At 35.3% G+C, this 25634-nt stretch overlaps 1 protein-coding gene across 1 annotated transcript in view; it reads right to left on the reverse strand.

Moving 5' to 3' along the window:
• The window catches only part of LOC145692256 (RNA-binding protein 4F-like), a 343186-nt gene that overhangs the window by 28570 nt on the left and 288982 nt on the right, over window positions 1-25634 (reverse strand). Inside the window, exons 7-8 of the mRNA XM_081767552.1 lie at window positions 13611-13744; window positions 11061-11219 (exon numbers count right to left, since the gene is read on the reverse strand). Coding sequence (XP_081623678.1) covers window positions 11061-11219; window positions 13611-13744 — 293 coding nt within the window. The remainder of the gene's footprint in view (window positions 1-11060; window positions 11220-13610; window positions 13745-25634) is intronic.

Raw genomic sequence — 25634 nt, forward strand, 5'->3', positions numbered from 1 at the left:
AATTAAAGTGAAGTTTTGAAAAATGAAAACCATAGCGTGTGACACCTCACTTTTATAGCGAATTTTTCCAAAAAGCCAATGGTGTGTTTACTTTTTATATTCTATGGTAATTGTTTAGGTAGTCAGACAAAAGTGTCGTTCGTTTTTTAGCGATTTTTGTTGAAGGTTCGTATTTTTAAGATTTATAATCAGTTTTGATCGGGAACTCGATCGACTTACACCTCTTTATAAACAAGTTATCTGTTTTCATGTTATGGTCAATTTTACAAATTGTGTGTTGGGAACAGTCATATTATGCCTCTTTGATATTTTCTATCATTGCTGCTGTTCCTTTAAAGTTGTATTTATTCAAAAATATTTTACTGTTTGTCGTTTGCGCAACGTGTTCGCTACACTTCCTAATAATTTTGTGGTCATATAACATCAATTTGTTATAATTTCATTTGCATTTCATTTGTATTTCTTTACGTCACATAGGTCTATAGGTTTCTCATGTGTTCTGGTTTGAAATAAATTATTAGAGGACAAGTCTTCAAAATCATTAAGATTGCCGGATGCTTATCACAACACTATTCATGAACTGACAAATCACAAGTCTTAAAAATGTAATAAATTTAGAAAACATGAGCCATGGCAACAATTGCAAAGTGCCAGTTGGAATCTTAAAACATGCAGTGAAAACTAGGAGTGTTGCCGATTTGAAAAATCGAATAGGGGTATAATGGATGTTTGGTGCGCATTACAAGCAGTACTAAATTTATACTGGTTAACGATAGAACAACAAGAAGCATATAATTGTTGTTTTTTGAAAATTTGCTATTAAAATGAGATGTCACATGCTATGGTTTTCACTTTTCAAAACTTCACTTTAATTCAAAATGGCGGATTTCAAGGTGCCTGCCGTCAAGGATATCCTCACCATACCACTTTCTTCTAGAGTAATATGTATTAATGTAACTTTTATCCACTTATCATCATTAACACGCGGGTTAGAAGCCGAGGTAAGGGACTTACGCGCATTGTGTCTTAAGTATCATATAAACAAATAATATGCATGTAACTTTTCAACAAATGTATGTATCTTAAAACTAACTTCACCGTTCTTTTCCTGATTGAATTCTAGCCCGAAATTATGTACACTCCTCATATAAAAAAATTGCCACATCAGCTAACGTCCTGCAGTTAGGCCACACAATATACACCTTCTTATCCCATAATCGTGTCAGGTAAAGAAGTTCCCTCTCATTCCTCCGTCCTTCTCTCCTATACTAAAATTAGCTAACAACATGGGCACAATTCTTATTTCAAATTACACATGTATTACTTTCGATAAAATGAAATAACAAAACCCAAACGAAACAAGATTCATAAGTTGATGTAGGGAGAAACGGAAACACACACAATGAAAAATAGAAACCAATGGATGTCTATTACACTGAGATTCATAAATGAGGCAGAGAGAAAGAGAGAGAGAGAGAGAGAGAGAGAGAGAGAGAGAAATTTAGAGAAGAGGAGGGAAGAAGAAAAAGAAAAGGGAGAACAGATAAACCTGTGGAATTCAAACGTAGTAAAAAAAGTGCCCAACATTATAAAGTTCCGTTTTCAGAAATCCAACAGTAATATAGAAATAACGTTTGTTTTACGTATTTTTCAGAACTATTCGAATATACAGAGGATGCTTTAACCATTCATTATGCCACTTTCATAATGGATAGTATACTCAATTTCAAGTAGAACTGTAGATCCCCGAGACACATCTAGGATAATTTCAAAATTTTAACACACATGCTTTGTTTCCGCGTGGTTCGATTGCAAATTCGGTAGTGTTCATTGCACGTACTGTTCCAAAATACATTCTCACAAACCCAGTAGAAAGTGTTGGTCATATCCTCCACTTCAGACTACTAATGCAAACTGAACAAAACAGCAAAAAAAGAAAGAAAGAAAAAGAAAAAAGAACGAAAAGAAACCAAAAGAGAAAATTGAAGAAAAGAGAAAATTGAAGAGTTCTAGTTTGCTGTTAAATTTCTATCAGAAATACCTTATACTAAAAGTTCAAACTGTATCGTAACAAAAAGTTACAAATGTTGGAAAGGAAAAGTTTATGTTTGTCTTAGATGTAGCATGTTTCAAATTTCAACGTGAGAAAAACACATTGAATTAAAGGATGGAAACAAATTTTGTGTCGAATTAGTATAAATAAAATTTTGTTGCCAAATAACCAAAGACATGCCATTTTCTCCTCGTTTCCGAAGATTTATCAGTTCCGAACATCCAGCATTGATTTAATCTCTTCCGGATATAACGTAATTTGCAAATATACAATGAACACACTAAGAGTTCAAACGAATCATCGTGTCAGTCGGATGGTGTTGATTAGGATATAGACCACCACTGGGTAGAGGATTCAAATCCGTAGTGACCCGGTAATTCGACTGAGACTAGGTAACCCAGAGGATAAGAAAGAGATTTTACTTGCTCTCTTGCGTTTAAACTCTATTTCTGTCAGAAATTACCAGGTCCGGAGATGTTATCCCCAGAGCACGAAAAACACGACACCGAAGTTAACAGTTAATTAGATTCTCCACACCAGGTATATCGGGCTCTTGCTCCGTTTTAACTTTGGAACATGAAGTGCGTGTGTGTGAGAGAGGGAGAGAAGGGGAGAAGTGAAAGATGCAAAGACAGAATAGGGAAAAGTCAAAACACAGAGAGAGAGAGGGGAACGAATATAAATATGAAACATACTTATCACTACAGAACACACACACACTGTTTACTCGAATTATCGCCAGTGATTCCTTGTATGTTCCCCATCAGAAGATAAATCCCTGCAGCCATTATTTTATGCGAAAAAATCATACTACCTGATGGGGAATCCAACATAAATTTTCCATTTTTAAGTCCGGCACGTTACCACTACACCACCGATTGCTTTAGCCAAACTTTAACAAATGGTGTAGTGTTTCTTTCTGAGAACGATAACATGAACAATGTATACTGCAGATAAATGATGTCTTTGGAATGTCCTGGTAATTCCCTTGCCCTTCCCCAACCAGCATTCGTAAATCGTCTCTATCATGATACAGATGTTTGCTTCCACATTCTTATATGTTGCTTGTCCAGTATGATAAGTCGATGCTTCACAATCGCATTGTAAAAAGCTTAATTTTGGCGTGATATCTCCACATCTCCAGTCCTGGTCATCTCTGACAGAAATACTGTTTAAACGCAAGAGAACAAGTAAAATTTCTTTTTCATCCTCTGGGTTACCGAGTCTCACTCGAATTACTGGGTCACTACGGATTTGAATCCTCTATCCAGTGGTGGTCTATAACATAACAATATCATCCGACTGGCACGATGATCCGTTTGAGCTCTTAGCGTGTTCATTCTATATCTACAAATTAGGTTATACCCGGAAGAGATGAAATCAATGCTGGATGTTCGGAACAGGTAAATCTTCGGAAAAGACTAGAAAATGGTAACTCTTTGGTTATTTGAAAACAAAATTTTATTTATACTAATTCGACACAAAATTTGTTTCCATCCTATAATTCAATGTATTTTTTTCACGTCGAAATTTGAAACATGCTACATCAATGAGGAACATAAACTTTTCCTTTCCAACATTTGTAACTTTTCATTACGATACAGTTTGTACCTATAGGATATTTCTGATAGAAATTTAACAGTAAAATACAACTCTTCAATTTTCTCTTTATTTCTCTTTTCTTTCTTTTCGTTTCGTTTTTTTTTGTTTTTTTTACTGTTTTGTTCGTTTGCATTAGTAGTCTGAAATGAAGGATATGACCAACGCTATCTACTGCGTTTATTAGAATGTATTTTGGAACAGTACGTCCAATGAACACAACCGAATTTGCAATCGAACCACTCTGAAACAAAGCATGTGTGTTAAACTTTTGACATTATACCAGAAGTGTCTCGGAGATCTACAATTCCACTGGAAATTGAGTATGCTATCCATTATGAAAGTGACATAATGAATGTTTAAAGCATCCTCTATATTTTCGAATAGTTCTGAAAAAATATGTAAAAACAAACGTTATTTATATATTACTGTTGGATTTCTGAAAACGGAACTTTATAATGTTAGGTTCTTTTCTTACTATGTTTGAATTCCACAGCTTTATCTGTTCTCCCTTTTCTTTTTCTACTTCTCTCCTCTTCTCTCTCTGTGCCTCATTTATGAATTTCAGTGTAATAGACATCCATTGGTTTCAATTTTTCATTGTGTGTTTGAGTTTCTCCCTACATCAACTTATGAATCTTGTTTCGTTTCGGTTTTGTTATTTCATTTTTTCGAAACTAATACATGTGTAGTTTGAAATAAGAATTGTGCTCATGTTGTTAGCTAATTTTAGTATAGGAGAGAAGAAAGGAGGAGAGAGAGGGGGTCTCCTTACCTGACACGATTATGGGATAAGACGGTGTATATTGGTTGGCCTTACTGCAGGGCGTTAGCTGTCGCAATTGTTTTGATGCGAAGTGTACCATATTACCCTATTTCTATTTAAAGAACTTTACCTTAATTCAAAATGGAGGATTTTAAGATGTCTGGCATCAAGATCATACCTACCATACGACTTCCCCTTAGATCATATATGTATCCACATGGTTTTTCTTCACTTTTTTTTTTTTATTAACACTCCGTTTACAAAAGGTAGTAAGGAACTTCTGGAGTAATCTCTAATAACTATAATGATTCGTATATATTATAAACAAGTAGCAAACATGCACCATGGCAAAAATTTCTGTCACCATAAATAATGCATATATGCCCTCTATCAGCAAAAGAGGTCACTCAAATCGGAACCGGGCATTCGGGTGATGTCACTTGCTAGTCTTGATACGACTTTTTTCAGTGCACTCGCAATGGAACTGTTTCCTAAAAGATGACGTTAGCCGTATTTAGCTTGATTCGAACTGTCTTGGAATGTAACGTGTTGTGCGAACCATTGATGAATACGTAAGACATATCGTTAGTATAGGTCAAAAATACGACTGCCCAAAAACAAACGTTATTATTTCACATTAATTGCTTATGTTTCTCCTCATTCTTCTTCTGCTACTACTGCTAGAAATATTAATGTTTTAAGCTATTCACCATTTCATATACGTCCATATCAACAAAAATACTTCAAATTGAATAATCAAAAACTTCATATAATATAAAATGCGTAGCCAAGTCTCAACTTTCCAATAATAATAATAATAATAATAATAATAATAATAATAATAATAATAATAATAATAATAATAATAATAATAATAATAATAATAATAATAAAGTAATAACATAATTAGAATAACAATTACGTGAACAATACCTTCCAATTTAGAATAAAAAAACTGCCGCGACGGAATTCGAACCGTGTCTCTGCCATACGAATTTCATAATTTGCCAATCTACAACAAATTCCTCATACAAAGATAAAGAATACACTAGTAGTTAATGAAAGATATAAATTGCACTTTCTTTTTCTACACGTGTTGATACAATTCAAAGAATGCGAAAATAATGTCTGAAGTTTGCATTTTCGCGGATCCCAAGAGTTTGAGATTTTTTCTCATCTTATTGGCCGATACATATAGGACATCAAGAGTCATGACCTACACATAGCACAAAGTAAAGGCCAATTCCTGACGGTCCTCGCAACCGAACGTGCTAGCGCAACATGCTAGTAATGAAAATCGTTTTTGGCGTGGGTGCAAATCCTGCCCAAGGATATTATTATTTTTATATTTTAATTTTCATAACACGTTTTTCATTAAAATAACATTGAAAATAATTCTCCAAAAAGTGATTTGCCGATTATTTTTTAAATTTTCATAATATTTTTTCACATAAATAATAAGCTTGCAGTTTTACTATACCGATCCATATCAAAAGTAGTAGTAGTAATTGTAACAATAGTAGTAGTAGTAGACGTAATAGTACTAGTAATCGTTGTAGTAATAGTAGTAGTAGTAATAGTAGTAGTAGTATTAATAGTAGTGGTAATAGTAGTAGTAGTAGTAGTAGTAGAAAACGGGTTAGAAGCCCCGCAGATGTTAGTTAGGTTCTGTTATCTTGCCCAAATTTTTCTGTACATTTTATATGACCAATTTCAAACAGCTGACTAGGGTAGCGCGCGAATACTGAAACGCTTGATATCGTCGTAAATACTGCCATCTTTTCTTCTTTGGAAATTAGAAGTTACGATGAGGAAGAATAGTAGTAAGTAAAAACGATGAGGTAGCCTCAACTTGAAGAAAGTTTTGTGATATTTTCCTCATAGACGAAGGTCTTTATAACTTGTTTTCGAGTTAACCCCTTACCGCATGCCGTGCCATATATGGTATATACCCTTTTTTCACTTTAGCTTTTTTGTGATTTATTAAAGGCGTCAAATGAATGTTTTGTCTGCTGTGTGAGATATTGACGTGTATGAATAAGATACTTTGGTGTCATCTGGCATGTTCTTTGTGAGTTGTGTCATATATGACACTTACTTTTTCTAGTCGGAATTAAGTGAAAAATATTTAATTCAAGTTTTAATTCAGTTTTCAAGTTCCCATATGAGGATTTCCAATACTGATTATTTTTTTTGCTAAAGGAAAAATCATACAGAAAGGTGTTAAAGAAGGAGATCTGGAGTAAGTCATTGTGAAACTTACAAGGAACGTCTCCTTATACGAGGATTAGTATATTGTGCACTCCTACATGCTACGATTTTTACTAGCTAATAGTTTAGATGATAGCTGTAGTGATGCGCTAGGTATTGGTTAGCGTATTGAACTTCTATTCGGCGGACCCGGGTTAAAATTCCGGCCAGGTTGAAGCTTTTTCAAATGTTTCAATTTCAATACATACTCAGTATGACAAGCAAGATTTTCTCTCCTCCAGAAAAAAAAAGATGTTGGAATGAGGAGAATTAGAGAAGGTTTCTCAATCAAGGTAATCACTTACAAACTTATTTCCAGCAGTTGTTCTAGATTTGATATTTTCAGGTACTTTCAAGCATTTCCTGATTCATGCATGGTCAGTATTTTTATTTCCCTAATCATACAGTATCTAAAGAAATAATACATTACATACACAACAATTTTCTTTGGAAAACACGATCCGCACCATGGAGATTCATCTTAGACTGGAGAACTGTTTCGTCAGTGAGCTACTTTACAATTTAATTTGCATAAATATCTGGATCAGTGCTACCAACTGCTGTCAGTGCTGAGAAAATTACGAGTAAGTTGGATTGCATCTGTCTAGGCGTTCTCACCACTAGAAATGACCTGGACTCCAAGTTGGAATTAGAGTCACAGGGGCAAATATTTTTGTGGTTCGCTGTACATCGGAATCATCAAGTACACAATATATAAAATTCTTACATCAGCACAAGAAAGGCAAATTTAATTATATCTAAAAAATTAAATAAATTTGCCTTGTGTACTAATAAACTGTTCTACACTACTTCAATCAGATATGTTATCATTTGAAAACTCCTGAATACTGTAGACGCTAATGTAGATACGCTTGCTTAACTCGCTCTTAAAACAGACATTTTATCTATTAGCTCTAGGTATGTTTGCAAGTAGTTAAGTACACTGATCAAAAAATTAAAAGAGCAACTCAGAAAAGGAAAAAAAAAAAACGATCGATGGAAATCAAAATCATTGTACTCTCTTGCGGATACCTCAACCCAAAGCAAAAACTTAACTAAAGCTCATCGTTCATTACTACCATTATACATTTGGTCACTGTTCTAATCCATGCCCCAGAATTTTAGTAATCGTTTTCAGATATCAAGGACATTTCCAAATTTCGGAATTTTGCTATTTTAATAATCGGAATCCATTATATATAAATGTCGGATTTTGCCATCTCTAATACATAAACGGTAATTGGTTTTCTGGTAATGATTTTACACCTATTCAGAACAAGGAATGTCAAACCATCATGGTAATGAACTAATGTAGAGTATCAACGTTTCTGTAGCTATGCTTTGACCGTATTTATTACAGATCAGACTGGACTTTTCGATTTGATTTGTAATCGCTTATATCAACTTTATAAAATATTTAATGTGTTAATAATAGATCCATGTTGTAGTGCTCACCAAAATTTAACATTATATTTTAGATTTTCGTTTAATGTAAATTTGACGCATGTAGTAACTTGGCGTAGTGCCATTTAAAAAAAATACATTTTACTTTGGGTTACCAATACTGTTAACATTGTAGTATCTAAGAGTATGCGAAACAATGTAATCGTATCGATATTTGCATGGTACAAAATTTTAACGATTTTTGTTCATTAATTTAAAAGTTGCAAGGGCGTATCAAGATAAATGGTCCACCATGTGTATATATATTCTAATACGAGATATTATTATCATTGTCATACATGTACAACAAATATAGAAATGCTTCTAAGTAAAACTACATAATCACCAGTATGGGTGAAGTTGTGACGCTGATACTTCATACCAAGGATGTTTTGCTAGGAATTGCCTCGCAAAACACTTGGAACCCTTCCACCCGCATCGAGCCTCTTTAGTTTACTCCTATTAAAAGGAATATCTTTTCCGCATGAAGAAGTAAATATTTCAAGATACAAAAGAGTTTGATTTCAACGACTACGATAAGGTTGAGAAGAAAAAGTTATCAATCTGTATTCCTCATAAAAGTTCAGTTTAGCTCCCGGCATAAGCGAACAGGAACTTGCGTAACTTGTGCGATCAACGACGTAACTCACTTCACAGAGTCATGTAATTAACATGTACTTCACTGCTAGGTTCAGTCATATTCCTACCTGGCTCATTGTCCACAGCTTCTAAAACACATCGTCTATAACAAGTATATACTTTCAAATTGTACATTGGTCTTAATGAGCCACATGAGTGCAAAGCTTTCTGGGAATTGTTCTGTGATGCTGTGGAAAGTAATGTGTTTATGTCGACTCATGATGTAGTGCTATCACGTACGGTGAAGAATAATCACGTTATTGTGTATGCGGACAGCTGTTGTAAATCAGGAGCAGAATTCTGGATTCCGTTTCTTAGGTAAAAAAATATAAAAACAGCATCTACAGGTCAGTAATTTTTTTAATTCTTCATATCTCTTGGTAGTTTTAATCATGACTGAATCACAGCATCGTCTTGTAAGGCAAAGATCTGCATACATAGGCCAGATAACAGGCTTTTGACCCAAATGAAGGCAATATCGAAGAAATACGTGCGCGCTTAAAACATCTAAATAACGTCTGATCAAAGTTGTAGGAGGTGCAATATACTATTGAAATTGACAAAATCGAACACGAAGCAGAGCTAGAAAACGCTTGTGCAGATATTCAAAATGTGTATTTTTCTTTAGGGTCTCAAATGAAATCACTCGTTTCAAAGCATGAAAATATAGAATCAGCTGTTAATAATAGCAGTAGCAGTAACGCAGAAGTTAAATTACTGGTCATACAGTTGCCTGCATTTGCCAAGGACTGTAAACATTGGCTATCATTCAAGGACATGTTTAGATCTAATTCACGAAAATAAAGACATTTATTTCAACAGTACGGAAGTTTCAGTACCTACAAACTTCTCTTAAGGGCGAAGCGTTAAACCTAATTGAAAATTTGCCAAGTACCGAAACAAATCATTTTTTAGCATTTCAATTACTCGTTGACACCATCTAATAAAAATCTAACTGCTTCTTCTTACATTCCCGAAATACTGCAAAACAAACCAATGTGTAAAGAAAATGTAAGTGAACTTCGCGCTTTCATAAACACAGCTAATAGCAATATAAATGCGACACAAGCACTTGAACGAAATGTAAACCTCACACACGTGATTCTGACCCAACACTATCAGAATTCCTTTCGTTTCTACAGAAACGTCGTCAGGTGCTTGAGAACATGAGCACTAGTATTGACGGTGTGAAGCAGGGCAGTACCGTACAAAATAAGCATGCAAAAAATATTCAGTCATCAAAGGCTTAATTATCAACATTTTCTAATGCATATGAATTTTGTAACAGAAAACATCCCTTACATTCTTGTTCGTCTTTTTTAAAGCAGGACAGCTAAAAATTAGAGTACATTCGTAAAAGTAATTTAATTGTTTGAAAAGTAATCATTTTTTGAAGATTTATAAATCGAGGGGTTGTAAAAATTGTTCCAAAAGGCACAATACACTGTTGCATGTAGACGTAACAAAGGACAAATCAGTGCTGTTACCAAATGAAAGGAATGTCCCGGTACAGGAGCGTAATAGCAATTCAGATTCCAGTGAAAATTCAGGTGGTGTAACAACAGAAAATCAAACGGTACAGACAATACACTCCAAGGTATAAATCAAGCAATATCTAATACAAAGTACCCTGTAGATATTTGTGTCCATTCATCTGTTAAGACATTTTCATTGAATATAAGTTGTTCAGTTCTTCCTCACATTACAAGTAAACTGCCGGAAGAAAGAATTAATTGTGACGATTGGAACATTCCCTAGGATACTGTTCTAGCAGATCCTACTTTTAATACGCCAGGAAACATAGATATTCCTTTGGGTGTGGAAGTATTCTGCATAATTATGAAGTCAGGGCACAAAACACGGCCAGGCGATTTTCCAGTGCCTCAGGAGACAGAATTTGATGGCTCGTGGCAGGACACATTACTCAATAACGTGGTCCCCATATTTCATTAACAACATATTTTGTTAAGACAAACATAGATCTACAGCAACAACTAAAAATATTCTGATAACTAGAAGAAATTAGTGTTATGCCTAGGTCAAACGAATAGCTTGCATGTGAGCGACATTTAGTTCAGAATATAACACGAGATCATACAGGGATTTTTATTGTACGATTGCCTTTACTTGAAGACCGTACAGTTTTAGGTGATTCTTATCAGTACGCATTGGTTAGATTAAAGCAAAGGAACTATTAGGAACATCAAACTCAGGACTGTTTTCCCTTCCACACTAACATTGTTACCTAAAAAGAAGAAGAATCAGAAATATACGTGGTTAATTTTATAAATATAGAATAATGGGTCTTACTGCATTTCTTTTCTTTCCTGGATCTCCTCCAGAGCATGTTGCTGCATTCTCCAGTTCTTCAGGAAATGTTCTGCTTTTAACTTTACTCATGGATACTTTAAGAATATTGCCCTTGAAGGCACTTTTATTCGTTTCTGTCTGAGCTCTGTTCGCACTTGACTGAAAGAGATAGAGAAATTGGCATTTAAATCGATATAAATAAAATTCACTAAATAGTGAAGACAGAAGACTTATTTAATAGTGTAGCCGCGAATTCACGCGCAAATTATGTCAAACAAATTACGTAGGTTGGATAAAAAGTAGTGACAACACCGTTATTATGTCAAAGGGGTATATCTCAGCACTACAAGAGTTAGGGAAATGTGAAACGATAAAGTGTAGCGACTGGTAACGACTGTGGTTATTCAGTCAATAGTATTAGCGTCGTAAAATAGAGAAAGTGTATGCGCTATAAGAATATGTTTTGGAAAACGAACAATGTGCGTAGATTAAGACTGAAGTGGCACGAGGGTACAGTACATAAGGAAGTTTTCAGGGACTTCGTGACGATCTCTTCATCAAAATGAAGGATTCACTTTACCGGGAGCAATGCGACACAAGAGAAGCCCATCTGTGTCTTATGGCAGTTCCGACCATACCATGGGATATCGGCAAAGATTGACGCAGTGACAGTTTACGACACCTTCCACATGTGTGGCAGAAGATGATGGAAATGGGAGATGGTTACGTTAAAAAAAGTAACATTTTTTGTATATAAATTTCGATAATAATTATAACAATATTGTCTTTACTTTTAATCCAGCTATTCTAAATTTAGGTTACAGGACTCAAATGAAACAGAAATGTCACTTGTATTCTTAAATCACACTTGCGTTGTTCTAATATACCGGATTTAATGAAGTTCTCATATATTCCATATCTCTACTTTAGGAAGAAAGAATGATTTTTTTTTTTTTTTTTAATTTTACGCATGGTAGACTTATGGCTAGAGTGCTAATCTTCCGGAAACAAAATGAAGTTATATTCTAAGCATAGATTTTACCTGATTCTTTGAATATTTTAAACCTCAAAGACTAATAAATTTCATAAGTTGCTACAAAAGTTCACGAACAAGTTCAGTTAATGAGGTATAATAATTCGGATTGTCAAATTCTACACTTTACGTCTCTTCTGAGTTCTGTAACCTACGTCATACATTTTTATTTTCCTCATGTTCTTTTAAGTAAAATGAATGAAATGACAGTCTTGGAAACTTTTTAAAATTATTTTTATAAGCTAGGGCATGTTTCTTTACATTGGAGCAATTAGTTTCCTACACACTGTAACCCAACCGAACGATGTAACTTATCAGTAATACGTATAAATAAAATTAAAAGACAATTAAAGAGTGTTTACTTTCTTATGTGTTGCATTTTTTTAAAATTAAAGTTCTAGTTTTCAATTAAAATTATTCTACTTTACTATGAGAAATGATATTTACTGTATGTTTGTTATGTGTAATTTTGAATATCACATATTGCTAAAAATATTTAACTTTTTCTTCTGACAAATTTGGAATCCCTAGTAATAACTTATTTTCATTCACTTCACGACGTAGTGAGGTGAAATTTCAGAACTGTTTTAAGTTTGCAGTTATTCCTCATTATATAATATATATAACCAAGGACTCCTACTCCTCCAATTTACATGAAATCAAATATCGAGCTACTACTTGTCCCTGCGTTAAAGTTCTGTTGCCAGACTCAGTCGGGTCTCTTTTCTGAACTCGGAAGAATCCCATGCATCTTTGTGTAAAGAATAATAATTACGAGGGTCAGAATTAAGAGTGCTCTAGGGGTTAATTTAACTTTAGTTTTAAAATTGATTATAGTAAATAAAACAAAGGATAAATGAAACGTGTAAAAAATACAACAGTATTAATTAATGAAAATAGAATTGGAGGAATGTTATAAGCACTAGTAAATAACAATACATTATCCTTACGCAACAACAAAGACTTCTGTGCTATAGCCTCTGTACAATATATATTTACGTTAGGCGCAATTTTAGAGCCATCAAATCACCAGAAATGTTTTGGAAAATGAGTGGAAGGAAAGGTTCCATCCCATACTTATTACTTTATACAGTCTAGTTCCTTAAGCTCTAAAGGAGGAATGAAGCTCGACCTGAAGTTAAGTTAAAATTGGTGAAACATTATAATTTATAAAATTGACAGCTACCTTAAGAAAAAGCATAAAATTGTACATCCTTCTAGTTTTCTGATTTGTAATTGACTGCAGTTCAAGGGAAACAACGGTGGTTAACACAAGCAGCATTCGCAGTCAGTTTTGTTACCATGCATCCTTTCGAATGGAAAGGTCTGCCCAGGAGTTGGTAAACCGCAAATTCCTAAACCAGAGTTACGATAAGTTGCTATTACAGATAATGCTTGCAAGTCATATCCAAAATATTAACCCTATGTAGCCCCCTCACATTTTGATTTTTCACTCTGACACAATTTCCGACAACAAAGCCTGTTCATATTATTACTACAACGCAATAATATATTACCTGTGTTTCAAATTCTATATGAGCACTCCCATTAAAAAGCCCATCTCTACAGAAGTGCATTCGAATATATTTTATGTTCCCATATGCTCCAAATAGTTTTGTTATATCACCCTGTGTCGCTGACAGCGGCAATCCTAATGAAAAAGAAACAAAATACACTAGTGAATCATCCTTATTTCCTTTGCACAGGAAGAAATTATATTTAAATTGTAGATAGTAAAATTTAATAAAGTCAATGGGCGGTATTCAGAGAGAATTCGTTAATCAAGTGTTAGACACAGACTAGTTAGTAGCATACTAACTCGTTACTAAGGAAATTGCACTTTTTGGTATTCAGAGTTTACTTTGAGTACAACTAAAAGATAATTTGGGTATGATTAACTTATAAACCACAATGCATCGGGTGAGAAAAATAAATGTGGCAACTACGGAAGTAGATCAGCGCATGCATAGTCTGTAAAAATGAAAACACATGGAATACGAAATACGAAATGTTGTGTCGCACGCTAAACCGTGGATAAAAATTTAGGCTCTGATCTAGATTAATTAATGACATGTGATTAATTCGTCAAATATTACGTCCTAATCAGAAACTCTTAATACAATTTTGATAACCATCCGTTACTCAACTTCGTAGTATGGCTTTAATCAGACTTCAAACCGACTCTGCATAAGACCTAATGGACGGTATTCGGAGAGAATTCGTTAATCGAAGTTTAGTCACAGACTAGTTAGTAAGCATACTAACTCTTTACTAAGGAAGTTGCACTTTTTGGTATTCAGAGTCTACTTTTAGTACAACAAAAATGATGATTTGGATATGATTAACTTATAGAACCACAATGCATCGGTGAGTAAAATAAATGTGGCAACTACGGAAAAGTAGATGAACGCATGCGTAGTCTGTAGAAAAGAAAACACATGAATTACGAAATACGAAATGTTGTGCCGCACGCTAAACCGTGGGTAAAAGATTAGTATCTGCTCTGGATTAATTAGTCACATGTGATTAATTTTGTCCAATACTACGTCCTAATCAGAGACTCTGAATACAATATTGATAACCATCCGTTAGTCAATCTCGTAATAAGGTGTTAATCAGACTTCAAAACGACTCTGCATAAGGCCCAATGTGTCTTGCATATTTACTGATGTTTATTTGGGAGCAATAATTTCTATATCTATTCCATCAACTGGTATCTTCCTCTTTACCTCGTAACTTAGAGTGATAAATTGCGTTGATGGATTATTTGTCTGTCCATAGATATCTTCATCCAAAAGTTAAACTAAACAACTTGAAAACACCGCAAAAATTCCGAGAGCTCAACTGTTACGGAAACAATGCGTTAATAAAAACAAATCAATAATAAAATTGTTACTTGAAACTGCGTATTGAAATCATGTCTCCATTGTAATTCAGAGTTGCCAATCAGTATATTTGTTCAATTTTTGGGAGTAGAAAAATTGCTGCAGAAAGCTTCTAATTCCATATAAAATTTAATGTGTAACTAAACATGACTATTAGAATTAATATTTTTGTAAGTAACTTTCTGTAGTGTTACAAGCCTTAATAAGATAATTTTAACTTTTATTTGGTGAACATTGTGCAAGATTAAGTTTTGAATGTCTAGTCCTAGCAATGTATGATTCCAAATTAGGAGTCCTGACAGTCCGCGGGACAACGGTGTCGCGTATATTCGATAGCATAAACCCAGTTCAGTGTAGCTGCGCGAAGACATTCACAAACATGGAAGGACTAGGTTTTTTTGTCTCTCGGGGTATCTTGCTTGATATAAGCTGGCTGCTGTTTGCCTACACCCACCAGCTTAGCCATACATGAAAACTATATCCGCTTGTTCTTCATATTGAAAGTTGACCAATTTGATCCTACTAATCAACAGTCCCGATTTGGTTGAATAATATGCTGAGTGAACACAACTAACAGACAAGGCTGCAAATGGAATGTAACAAAAAAAAAAAAAAAAAAAAAAAAAAAAAAAAAAACTGCTGGTAATATCTCGCGAACACGGGACATACAAATTCAATACCATACAAGGCCTATCACTTTTATATCTTACAGCACGATAGCAAGGCGCCATTGTGAAGGGTAGGAGGTCAACTGACCCTCTTAAGTTTGAGAAATATATATACTTTCATCAATTGTCTAGTAATATACCACTGAAAACCATGAAATACCTATGCCGCTGAGAGGTCCTGTTCACCAAGCAAAGTACAAAATGATGTCACTGAACGAAAGAAAAGAAGAAACGTCACAACCAGCACAATTACTCTACTTTATTTAAAATACTCTATGTGACTATGTGTATGTTCTTGTACATGCCTGTTATATATGACAACACTGAAATGAAATAGGTGTTTCACTTATAGGTATTTGACATTTATCATCAATCATTTCTATATGCTTCATGACAGCTATATTCATATGAACAGCATGGAGAGGGAAGAGACCAATTATTGTCTCGATTTTAGTGTGTTGGTTACTGCACTCGATGTGTTATGGTTTTTATAACCTTTCTCAGTATTCTTACCACTACAAATAAGATTTTGATCTACCGTTGGCTTCGAATCAGTTGTGACTCCTAGAAATCGAACCCAGGATCCCTTGACTAAAAGGTGGCGTGTGATGGTATTCATCCGTTGTGGCCAATGTGACTTGATCAGTAAACAACGAGTTTTGAATTTACTTCAAAATTTGTTATCGATGTCCCTGTGATATTCATGTATCAAAGAGGGAAAAGGGAGGTGAAGGAAGGGAGATTACTTTCAGTGTACATTGTACTATTGTTTCCAGACATGTCCGTATGGTCTTCCATGACACTGTGTACTTGCTCATTTTCATCCTCTCCGATTTGTTCAATAACCCTTTCAGCACTGCGACTGTTTGCCAACACTATGTGTCATATTTCCTATTATTACCTAGAACGTGATCCACATGGCCAAGGAACTTTTAATGTTGGTTACCGAAATGAGCAGGTGTCTTCACAAGAGCGTATGTGGATTTATTCTCAGTTCTCTTATTGTCTAGAATATACTTATTCCCTCAACTATTTTCACATTTCTTTAATCATCCGCCTCATTTAGCCTTAGAGGCAACACTGTGAAATGTTACATTGTTTAAAATAAATATGAGAAGGTAAGTTATCAACTCTTCTCGAGATATCCACCTTCTTAAAACGATTTTTCCTCTTTTTGTTACATAACCATTATTGTTTTCTTTATGTATCAGCACCACCCATACATTGTCAACATTTTGTTGTTCGTTACGTGGAAAGGAGAAAACGGTACATGGTAACTCAGTGATAATGTATACCTCCCGCTTTAGATCCACGAATGAGTGGGTTTGTGATGAACAACGTTGTATCAATTGTTCTTTTTTAAGTTTCTTCCGAGGATACTCCTATTTTCTCGCAAATCCTCATTGCACTAGTTCTTCCAAAATCTTTACGTATTATTAACGTCTGACTCATTTAGTATACAGGTCAAGATTTTAAGTCATAAACCTGCAGCTGTAATGATTTTATGAGATGAAGATTGTCCTTTGAAATGTTACGTCGGAAACCTTGTTCAATCCCAGGAGCTCGATTATAATTCGGTCAACACTTGCAGTAGACAAGTCCAGTGTCTTAGCAATTTGCCTGATGGGCATTCCTCATCGTTCATGATGATTTCATGCAGTTTGGCAATGTTCTCTTGAGTTAGTGCTTTCACGGACGTTCCTGATCAAATGTCATCTTCAATGGAGGTTCTTCCCCTCTTAAATACGACTGCCCATTTCTTCACTGTAACATGTGAGTGGACACTCTCACCTAAAGTAGTAATCATGTCAGCGTGGATTTCCTTGACTTTCCTGTGAAGATATTCAACAACAGCTCTCGCCTTCAATTTCTGGCCTTGCTCACACTTTGCTAACTTTTCTATCTTTCTGGACCTATAATAACAGAATAAAAGTCGATATTCATATTAAAACTAAATTTGGTATGACATCATAGGGAAGTTCAATAAATACTGCCTAAAAATATTACATGTCTAATCCTAATATTTCTTGGTTATGCCTATAATTTATGTAACAACCCTGGTATTTAATTTCATTTTGCCTATTACATGCAGTCACTGATATGCAACCACCCACAACACACCAACAATCCTTCGCTATTTTGATTCTATTCAAAATACCGATGACATGTCAATGACTTTTGTTACTTCTAGGATGTTGTTCCATCTGTCATGAATCGGACCCATCTTTCTTAACGGAATATCCGGGACCTTCCACTTCCTGAAGGGGACTTCCATGCGCCGCCACCGAACGATTCAGAATCATGAAGTTTTGGGTAAAGAATACTGCAAGTCTGACAATAACAGGCTGCCTCAGCTCATGGTTGATAGTTTCGGATATATTTGACACCAAAGTTCATTTTTGCACGTTTTGGACAGCTCTATGTCTGAAATTATGCACTTGAGACTACAGGTCTATATGAAAATTTTTCCTTATTTAGATGTGAGGAATCATCTGTTTCAGTTTGCCGGGAAAGTTCATTGACACTCTGTATATACATACATGGTGCGGAAAAGTTCCAGAACGGTCGAATATCTCACGAAATATACAGATCAGCAAAACAAACAAAAACATGTGTTAAATAGGTTTGAAAAAGCTATCGAATGACCTTAAAGGCAACCCTCTATCCCCACCCCCTTTATGGTTACAGAGTTATCTTTAAAATTTTAAATGGGAACCCCTATTTCTTATTGCACATTTGGATTCTCCAGAAAAAGGGACAGTGATTTGAACCAGAATTGAAAAAAGTGCCTTCACGAATGGTGCTTGAATCGACACAAAAAAGGCGGGTACCAAATGTTATGAAACGGTCAACCCCGTAGTGTGTGGCCATACAGTAAGCGTACTGGACTGCGGAGTTAGAGGTCCTGAGTTTGAATCCCGCAAAGTCACATTCTTATAGTATTATTTGTACCCAAATAATTAATTCACACATTTCAACTTCAATGAAAATAATGCATTTGTCCATAATTTATTACCTTACAAGAAACTAAAAATAGCCGTGAAAGTGGTTTCCTTTTGTTGTAAATAACCCCATGAACTCTTACCGTTATAATTCTATTACTAAAAACCACTTCATAAAGCTAGCTTACAAAACAATTATCAAAATTTGTGTTGCATGTAACTTGAATACAGTACTAATTGAAGTTAAAACGTATGGACTTATTATTTGGGGAAATAACAAACAAAGTGTTGCATGTCTCGAACCAAGGACCATATTCTTTATTGGAGTTGGGAACCTGTCATCCATTCATTATAAATGTACATGCGTTGTTTGGAGGAAGTTCATCGCCTGTTAGATGTTATTCACACCTGCTATCGACATCACCAGCTGACGACAGATTTTCAACAAGGAAATAATTAATTACCTCACACGCGTTAACTGGAATTCAGTTTTGTTTAGATCAGATGCTTTCTCAATGTGTTTGTTTCTACTGGACTCTCATTGTCATGCACCTACGACGAATCAATGCTCGCTTCGACCATCGACCTGGTAAACATTGACACAATAAGGAAATATTGTTGATGAGTAGTAAGTACTTCGACTCTCGGAAGTCGCTCTCTTCCTGGTTTTAGTCTATGTGATCCTGACGACTTTAGCAGCCTAGTAGGAAGTATAGCTGCTTCATGTTGTGTCATCGATAAGTACTTTGGCTGTGTCAATTTGGGGAATTGAATGTGCATGTCATCGAGTGAGTGTCACTACCATTGCTTCCTTCATGACGTCAGAGAGACAGTCGAGACAAATACACTAGAGAAAGCTCGATCTTGGTCATTTGGTCATTGCTCATTGGGACATTCGTGACTTGGTCTTTCGTCACCGTACCTTCGGTCAGGCTTTCGATGCCTTGGTCGATTGTCGGACAAGTCATCATGGAGATCTTAAAGACGCCTCGATCTACAGGTCTACACCTTCAAATTCATATTAGGGTGGAACTGTTCTAAATTTAAGTTGCAAATCCTAGTTCTACCATCTATTCCTTTAACGTTCTCATTGCTACCACTCAATATTATTAGAATCATGTGTTTCATTTTAATCAAATTTAGTAATGTTGTTAGTCCGTACTGTTTCATGGTGGTTTGCGCCGTGAGTTTCTGGTATCTATGTGGTGCTCTCGCTGCATTGAAATATTTCCTCCCACCTTTATAAGTGGTAGAAATATTTTCCCCGCCCATCAACCCTCTTGGAAGTCATTTTGAATTCTTTTGTTTGGAATTTTTGTTTGCTGTAGTACTTTTCATCCAATTTGGTTTAAAGTTTTACCTCCCACCTCGAAACTTTTGCTAAAATTTTACTTTAGTGAAACCCCCTCCCTACTGCCCTTAACTCTAGATTTTGATTATGGCCTTTAGTCCGATTGCTTGTTCTGTATATAGGATTGCTGTATTCATTTGGATTTAGCTAGTGTCATTTACCAGGGAATTCAGTTAGTTCTTTCATTCTGTAATATTCTTGGTTAGGCCCTGTATATATCCTATTATTTTTATCTTTTTTTTTTGTGTGTGTGTGTGGACTTGATTCTTGAGGGTTGATTTAGTTTTGTTTATTTCTTTATTTCAATTTTAGTTTTAGTTTGGCGGAGTCTTCTTTTTTTATTCGTTACTTTAGTTTGTTCATTTTTCATTTAGGTTTAGATTGTATTTGAAAGAGGTTTTCTTTGTGTGAATAAGGTGTCAGCTGTGACTGTAATGATGTGGCAGTTTAGTTGCCTGTGTGATCAGCATTCTTCTCAGTTATCAGTAACCTTGCCTGCTCTATGTCAGCATTTCCATTCTTCGCTCTGCTTCGAAGTCGCTCTTTTTAACTCCTATTTTAATTAACATTGGTTTGCCGTATAATGATAATTTTTTTTACCCTTTCATGAATTTAGAATGCAGCCCTGTTTCCCTTTTCTTTTTTAAATTATCTTTCATATTTGGCCTCATTTTGTCAGGGATAACTAGAAATTATAGTTTTGATTACGATTATTTGTTCTAATTCTGCTATTATTATTGGCACATTTCTAGCACCGTTTTGTTGGGATCTTGTAAGAGTTATTTTGAGAATCCCACCTGTTGGAATTATTGTAGTCTGCCTATTTTGGTGCTATATATTTAATGTTTTAGTTACTGCTATACCCTTAAGTAGCCTCGTCTGTTGTTTTGTGTGTTGTCCTTATGGGTAATCTACATCTAAGAATTTTAAGATTACAGATAGATAGATATATAAGAGTTTGCTATACCCATATTTTGTTGTGAGGGACGCAATGTGGACCGTTAAGGAGATCGTTTTGCCCAGGGTGCCATGTCCCGAATTTTGTCTTATTTTTTTCATTTTATTCCTTCAAGCATTTCTCCGTTTTGCCGCTAGCCTTTCTTTTGTGCATGCACTTGTTTTATGTTTATATGTGTGGTTCGATTTTTGGACGATGTGGAAGTTCCGTCCCTTTTGCGTGGCTTGTTTGTTGTTTACTGCCATGATTTATTTGCTAGCGTGCGTTTGGTTTTATTTGCCTTGAGAATTGTATATTATGAAGTTAAGTAAATGATAGTAATATAAATATAAATATTCAGCTACGACTCGAATATAAGTGAGAAGATTTAAGTGTTTAATGAATAAGATGATTGATTATGAGTGTGCGTATCTACGACTGTATATTATAATGCTCGTACACATCTACGACTCATAAAGGTACGATTTTGAGGGGATGTTTTGTGTGTTTTGTGCCTGAAGGAATGAAGACCTTATTCCGTGCAGCCTGAAGGAAGCATCGCTGTGCGTCATGTTCTCTTTGGTTCTCCCTGAAGCGCTGCACGGAATAAGGTCTTCATTTGTTTAAAATTTCGTCTGCAGAGGATTCTATATGTCTATACTCGAGAGGTCTTGCTGCACTGTTAAATTTGATTATGAAAGACATAGGCCTATTAATAGAACTAGTGAGGAATGTTCCAGCAATGTTGGATAAGAAACACAAACATCATAATAGACACGTTTTAAATAGAGAATGAAAGAAAATACCAACATAAATGTGAATGTCAAATAAGTTATTCATATTTATTTGAGAATTATACTATAGCTTATTATTATATAATGCAGTGGCGGTTACAGGAAGGGGATTTTTGAGCTGAAGTCCGTAAAGTGTGGAATTTCTAAAGTAAAAAAGGCTACTGTTAATTATATCTATGTTTAAAAACTCCGCTCCTCTCCCCCAATTCCGAGATTAATGAAAAAGGGTTTCTTCTAAATTCGTTACTGATATAAGGTAAAGAAATACCCGTAAAGACAGGCGCATATCCATAGGGAGAAAATGTCGGATAATGGAATTGCAGTGACGACACTTCATTTGCTGCAGTTAATATCGCCTCCAAACAGAAACCTGAAGATATGCTTTTTTTTTTTAATATTTTACTGGGAAATGATTTCCCGCCTGAGTGCTGAATGAGGGCATTTCTTCACAGAAAATTTAAAAAAATGTAAAACTCTTTGATTTATTGACAGAGATGGACAAGAGATGAGACTCAAATATTTTTGCGAAACAAGAGAGAATTTAGCATTTCACATGTCTCGTCTCGAGTCCATCCCTATTTATAAACTGCTGGGTCCTTTCAATTTCAAAATGTTGTTTTGCAGTGACTTTTATGCAATAATTTCAGACGTGTTTCAGTAATATTTCTCCTCAAACTGAGGACTTACAGCGGGGCGCGACCTCCTCGTTATGTACGCCCTTCATCCATCTAGACCCAGGCATCGAAGAAGCAACCACTACTTAAAGCTCGACCTCGATCGCGAGGTCTCTTAGGTGTCTTTACTTAAGATTGCGGTTTTATTCAAAATTTATCCGGGGGTGAACCCCGGACTCCCCCAAATGAACGTTTAGCCAGCAACCCCCCGAAATTAAATCCTTCTATGTATATGACATGCAAATCAGTGTGGAATTCATTAGAGGAGGGGAGAAATCTCGTTAACAATTTAGGCACTCTTTTTCTGGTGGGGAAAAGGAGAATGATAAATGTGGGAGAAATTTCGCCCAAGCACCTGGAGGGATGGTCACCCTCGGCCCAGGAGGGAAGCTGCAATTTTTAAGTTGCCAAGAGCTAGCCAAGAGTCTAACAAGGAGAAGGCAGACTTTGGTAAGTGAACTTCGGGGTCATTTTTTGCGAGGAGGTAGCTTACATTTAGAGTTAATATTACAAACTGGGAGAGCGTAATGGGCAACAGTAAGGGAGAAAAAACATCTTCAAAAGTTTTCTACTTGCACATATAGTGTTCGACGTGCAAATTTATCAACTGACGGCGTTGCAGAGTGAGTAAAGTGTGCAACTCGTAAGCAAAGGGTCCAGGGTTCGATTCTCGTTCGAGTCAACCCTTGTTTTGTTTTTTGCTTCAACTAATAAAGTAACAATTTGTAAGTATAAATAAAATATTAATTCACCATATGTTTATAATGAATAAAACAATAGAGATTTTAAAATCACTTGTAAAAATCTTTCAATGTTCCATGTTAACTAGCAAGAAAATTTAACCTGTTCCGTAAATATACTGAAATCACGAGTTGTATTATGGTTACGATAGTGAGCGGCTCCGATTTCTCTGTAAATTTGGGGGAGGCATTCATAAAAAATACATACAACATTACATGTAACAATAAAAACCATATGAAAATACATATGCATAAAAATTCATGGGGCCCACATGAGCTTGGGGGGACGGACCTTCCATGATCGGCGCCCTTGACGACAGTCGTGTCATAAATGTTCTTGACGCTTCGTGTCTACATCTGTTGAGAGTGTGCGATTTACAAACGAGTTGAGGGGGGAAGTCCTATTTGTTAATACTGGATGTTGCTATAACCAAAGCAGATTCCCCCCTCATTCACTTTGTAATTCTCACACTGTCAACAGATGTAGACACGAAGCTTCAGGAACATTTTTTACACAACGACTGCATAAATAATAATATTTACGGCAGAGATTAAATTTTGTTCCTAGTTAACATGGAACATCAAAAGAATTTACAAGTGATTGAAAACTTCTATTGTTTTATGCATTATAAACATATGGTGAATTAATATTTTACTTATAGTTAAAAATGTCTACTTTATCGGTTGAAGCAAAATACAAGAAAAGAGTTTGACTCAAACGAGAATCGAACCCGGGACTCTTTGCACTTGAGTCGCTGATTCCTCTCACTCTGCCACACCGTCACTTTATAAGTTTGCGTATGAGGAATGACGTTCCTCGGCGAGCACACTATCCGGGGAAAGGGAAGGAAGGAAGCACCCTTTGACCTATAACCGAGCCTTCATATTCAGTCACTGCAGTGGCGCAACTCGGTGATGCAACTACTTGTGAAGCATTGCTTTAAATTGCTGAGTTTGTACGAGGTAACTGCAGTTGCTGCCACTAAAACGGTTGCCGTCACCGACCGCTTTCGCGCAACTGTCTCGAGCAACTCTCAGTGTTCGTCATTCGAGGAAAAGCATTGCTTTAAATTGTAGCCTTCGTACGGGGACACTGCAGTGACGGTCACCACACAAGGTTGCCAGTATATCTCGATGCCAATGTATGTATATCTTTTTTTTTTTTTTTTAAAAAAAAAGGTGCTGATCAGACGAAACATGCACACTTGATCTTTCCGTGCCTGCCCTAGTCGCGGTTTCACTACCCCTCCCCGATGGGGGAAATTTTTAACACAATAGAAAATAATGAAAAACTTATTTTATGCATACCTTTATTTAGTTTTAGTATAAATGTTAATGAATTTTCGTTTTACATAATAATTACTATAAATTCACGATCTTTTCTTGTGTGAAATAGTTACAGAGAATGATGAGTTTTACAACATGCGCTTACAATGAAATAAATTCGTTTTGAATTTTCGTCTGTAATAGTTTGAATATTCCAACACTAAGAATTTCATTAAAGGGAATAAAATAATCGGATTGTTGAACTTTATCTAGATTTATATTGTGACAAGGTGTTGAGGAGCACATGCACAGAGGGTTGCGAGGGAAGTGCAGTACACCATAATTACCCGCCTCTTCGCTCCTGTCTACTGCAAGTAGAACGTTAAAATTATATTTAGCTTCGACGACCAATGATTAACGCCAATAGACTTGCTAAATCAATTATTATTTGGAAACAGTTTGACTTCTGTTATTATTATTATTATTATTATTATTATTATTAATAATAATAATAATAATAATAATAATAATAATAATAATAATAATAATAATAATAATAATAATAATAATAATAATATACTTTTACACTTTTCTTCGTCTTGCTAATTAAATTTTCATTCAAAGTGCTCCTCTCAAAACGTTGCGCCCCTTGACTCGGGACTAGTGGTAAATCCAACTCTGCCTAGTCGTCTATTATGTTTTGTTCTTTGGGTATTAGTCATTTATATTAATCACCAGATTAGAAGCCATCCCTTATGCCAAATGAATAATTTCCGGATACGTTTATAACTATTATTATTATCACGTAACGGGACTTATAATATTGTATTCTTAGTCCGTCCGTCCGTTATTCCTACGATAACTCTTGGACAAATACCAAATTGTTATATTCTGTTTTTGCAATAGATATGTGGAGCGATTATGGTATCTCGTCTGAGTTTGTTAATGGAGACGATTAATCAACCGGGCGTGGTAAAAATCAACCATTTCCGGTTTTAACGTTGCCATTAAAGAGCGAAAGCCATAATAGATAGCGAAAAGGGGTTCTCTCAAATCGATTAAGTATTTCAAGAATATCTTCCATGTCCATTCTTAATACTGTATTAAAACCGGAAGTGGTAGAAATCCATTGGGACTTCCGGTTTCAATATTAATCTATATAAAGAAAACCGATAAGAGAGCAAGTTCGATTTCCTTCGAATCGACTTAGCGTTCTAAGAATAGTTCCCATTTTCTCTTTTAACACTTTATTCAAATCGGTAGTGGCAGAAATCAACCATTTCC

This window comes from Thermobia domestica, chromosome 8, assembly GCF_964235325.1.
Source record: "Thermobia domestica chromosome 8, izTheDome1.hap1.1, whole genome shotgun sequence".
NCBI classification, from domain to species: Eukaryota; Metazoa; Arthropoda; class Insecta; order Zygentoma; family Lepismatidae; genus Thermobia; species Thermobia domestica.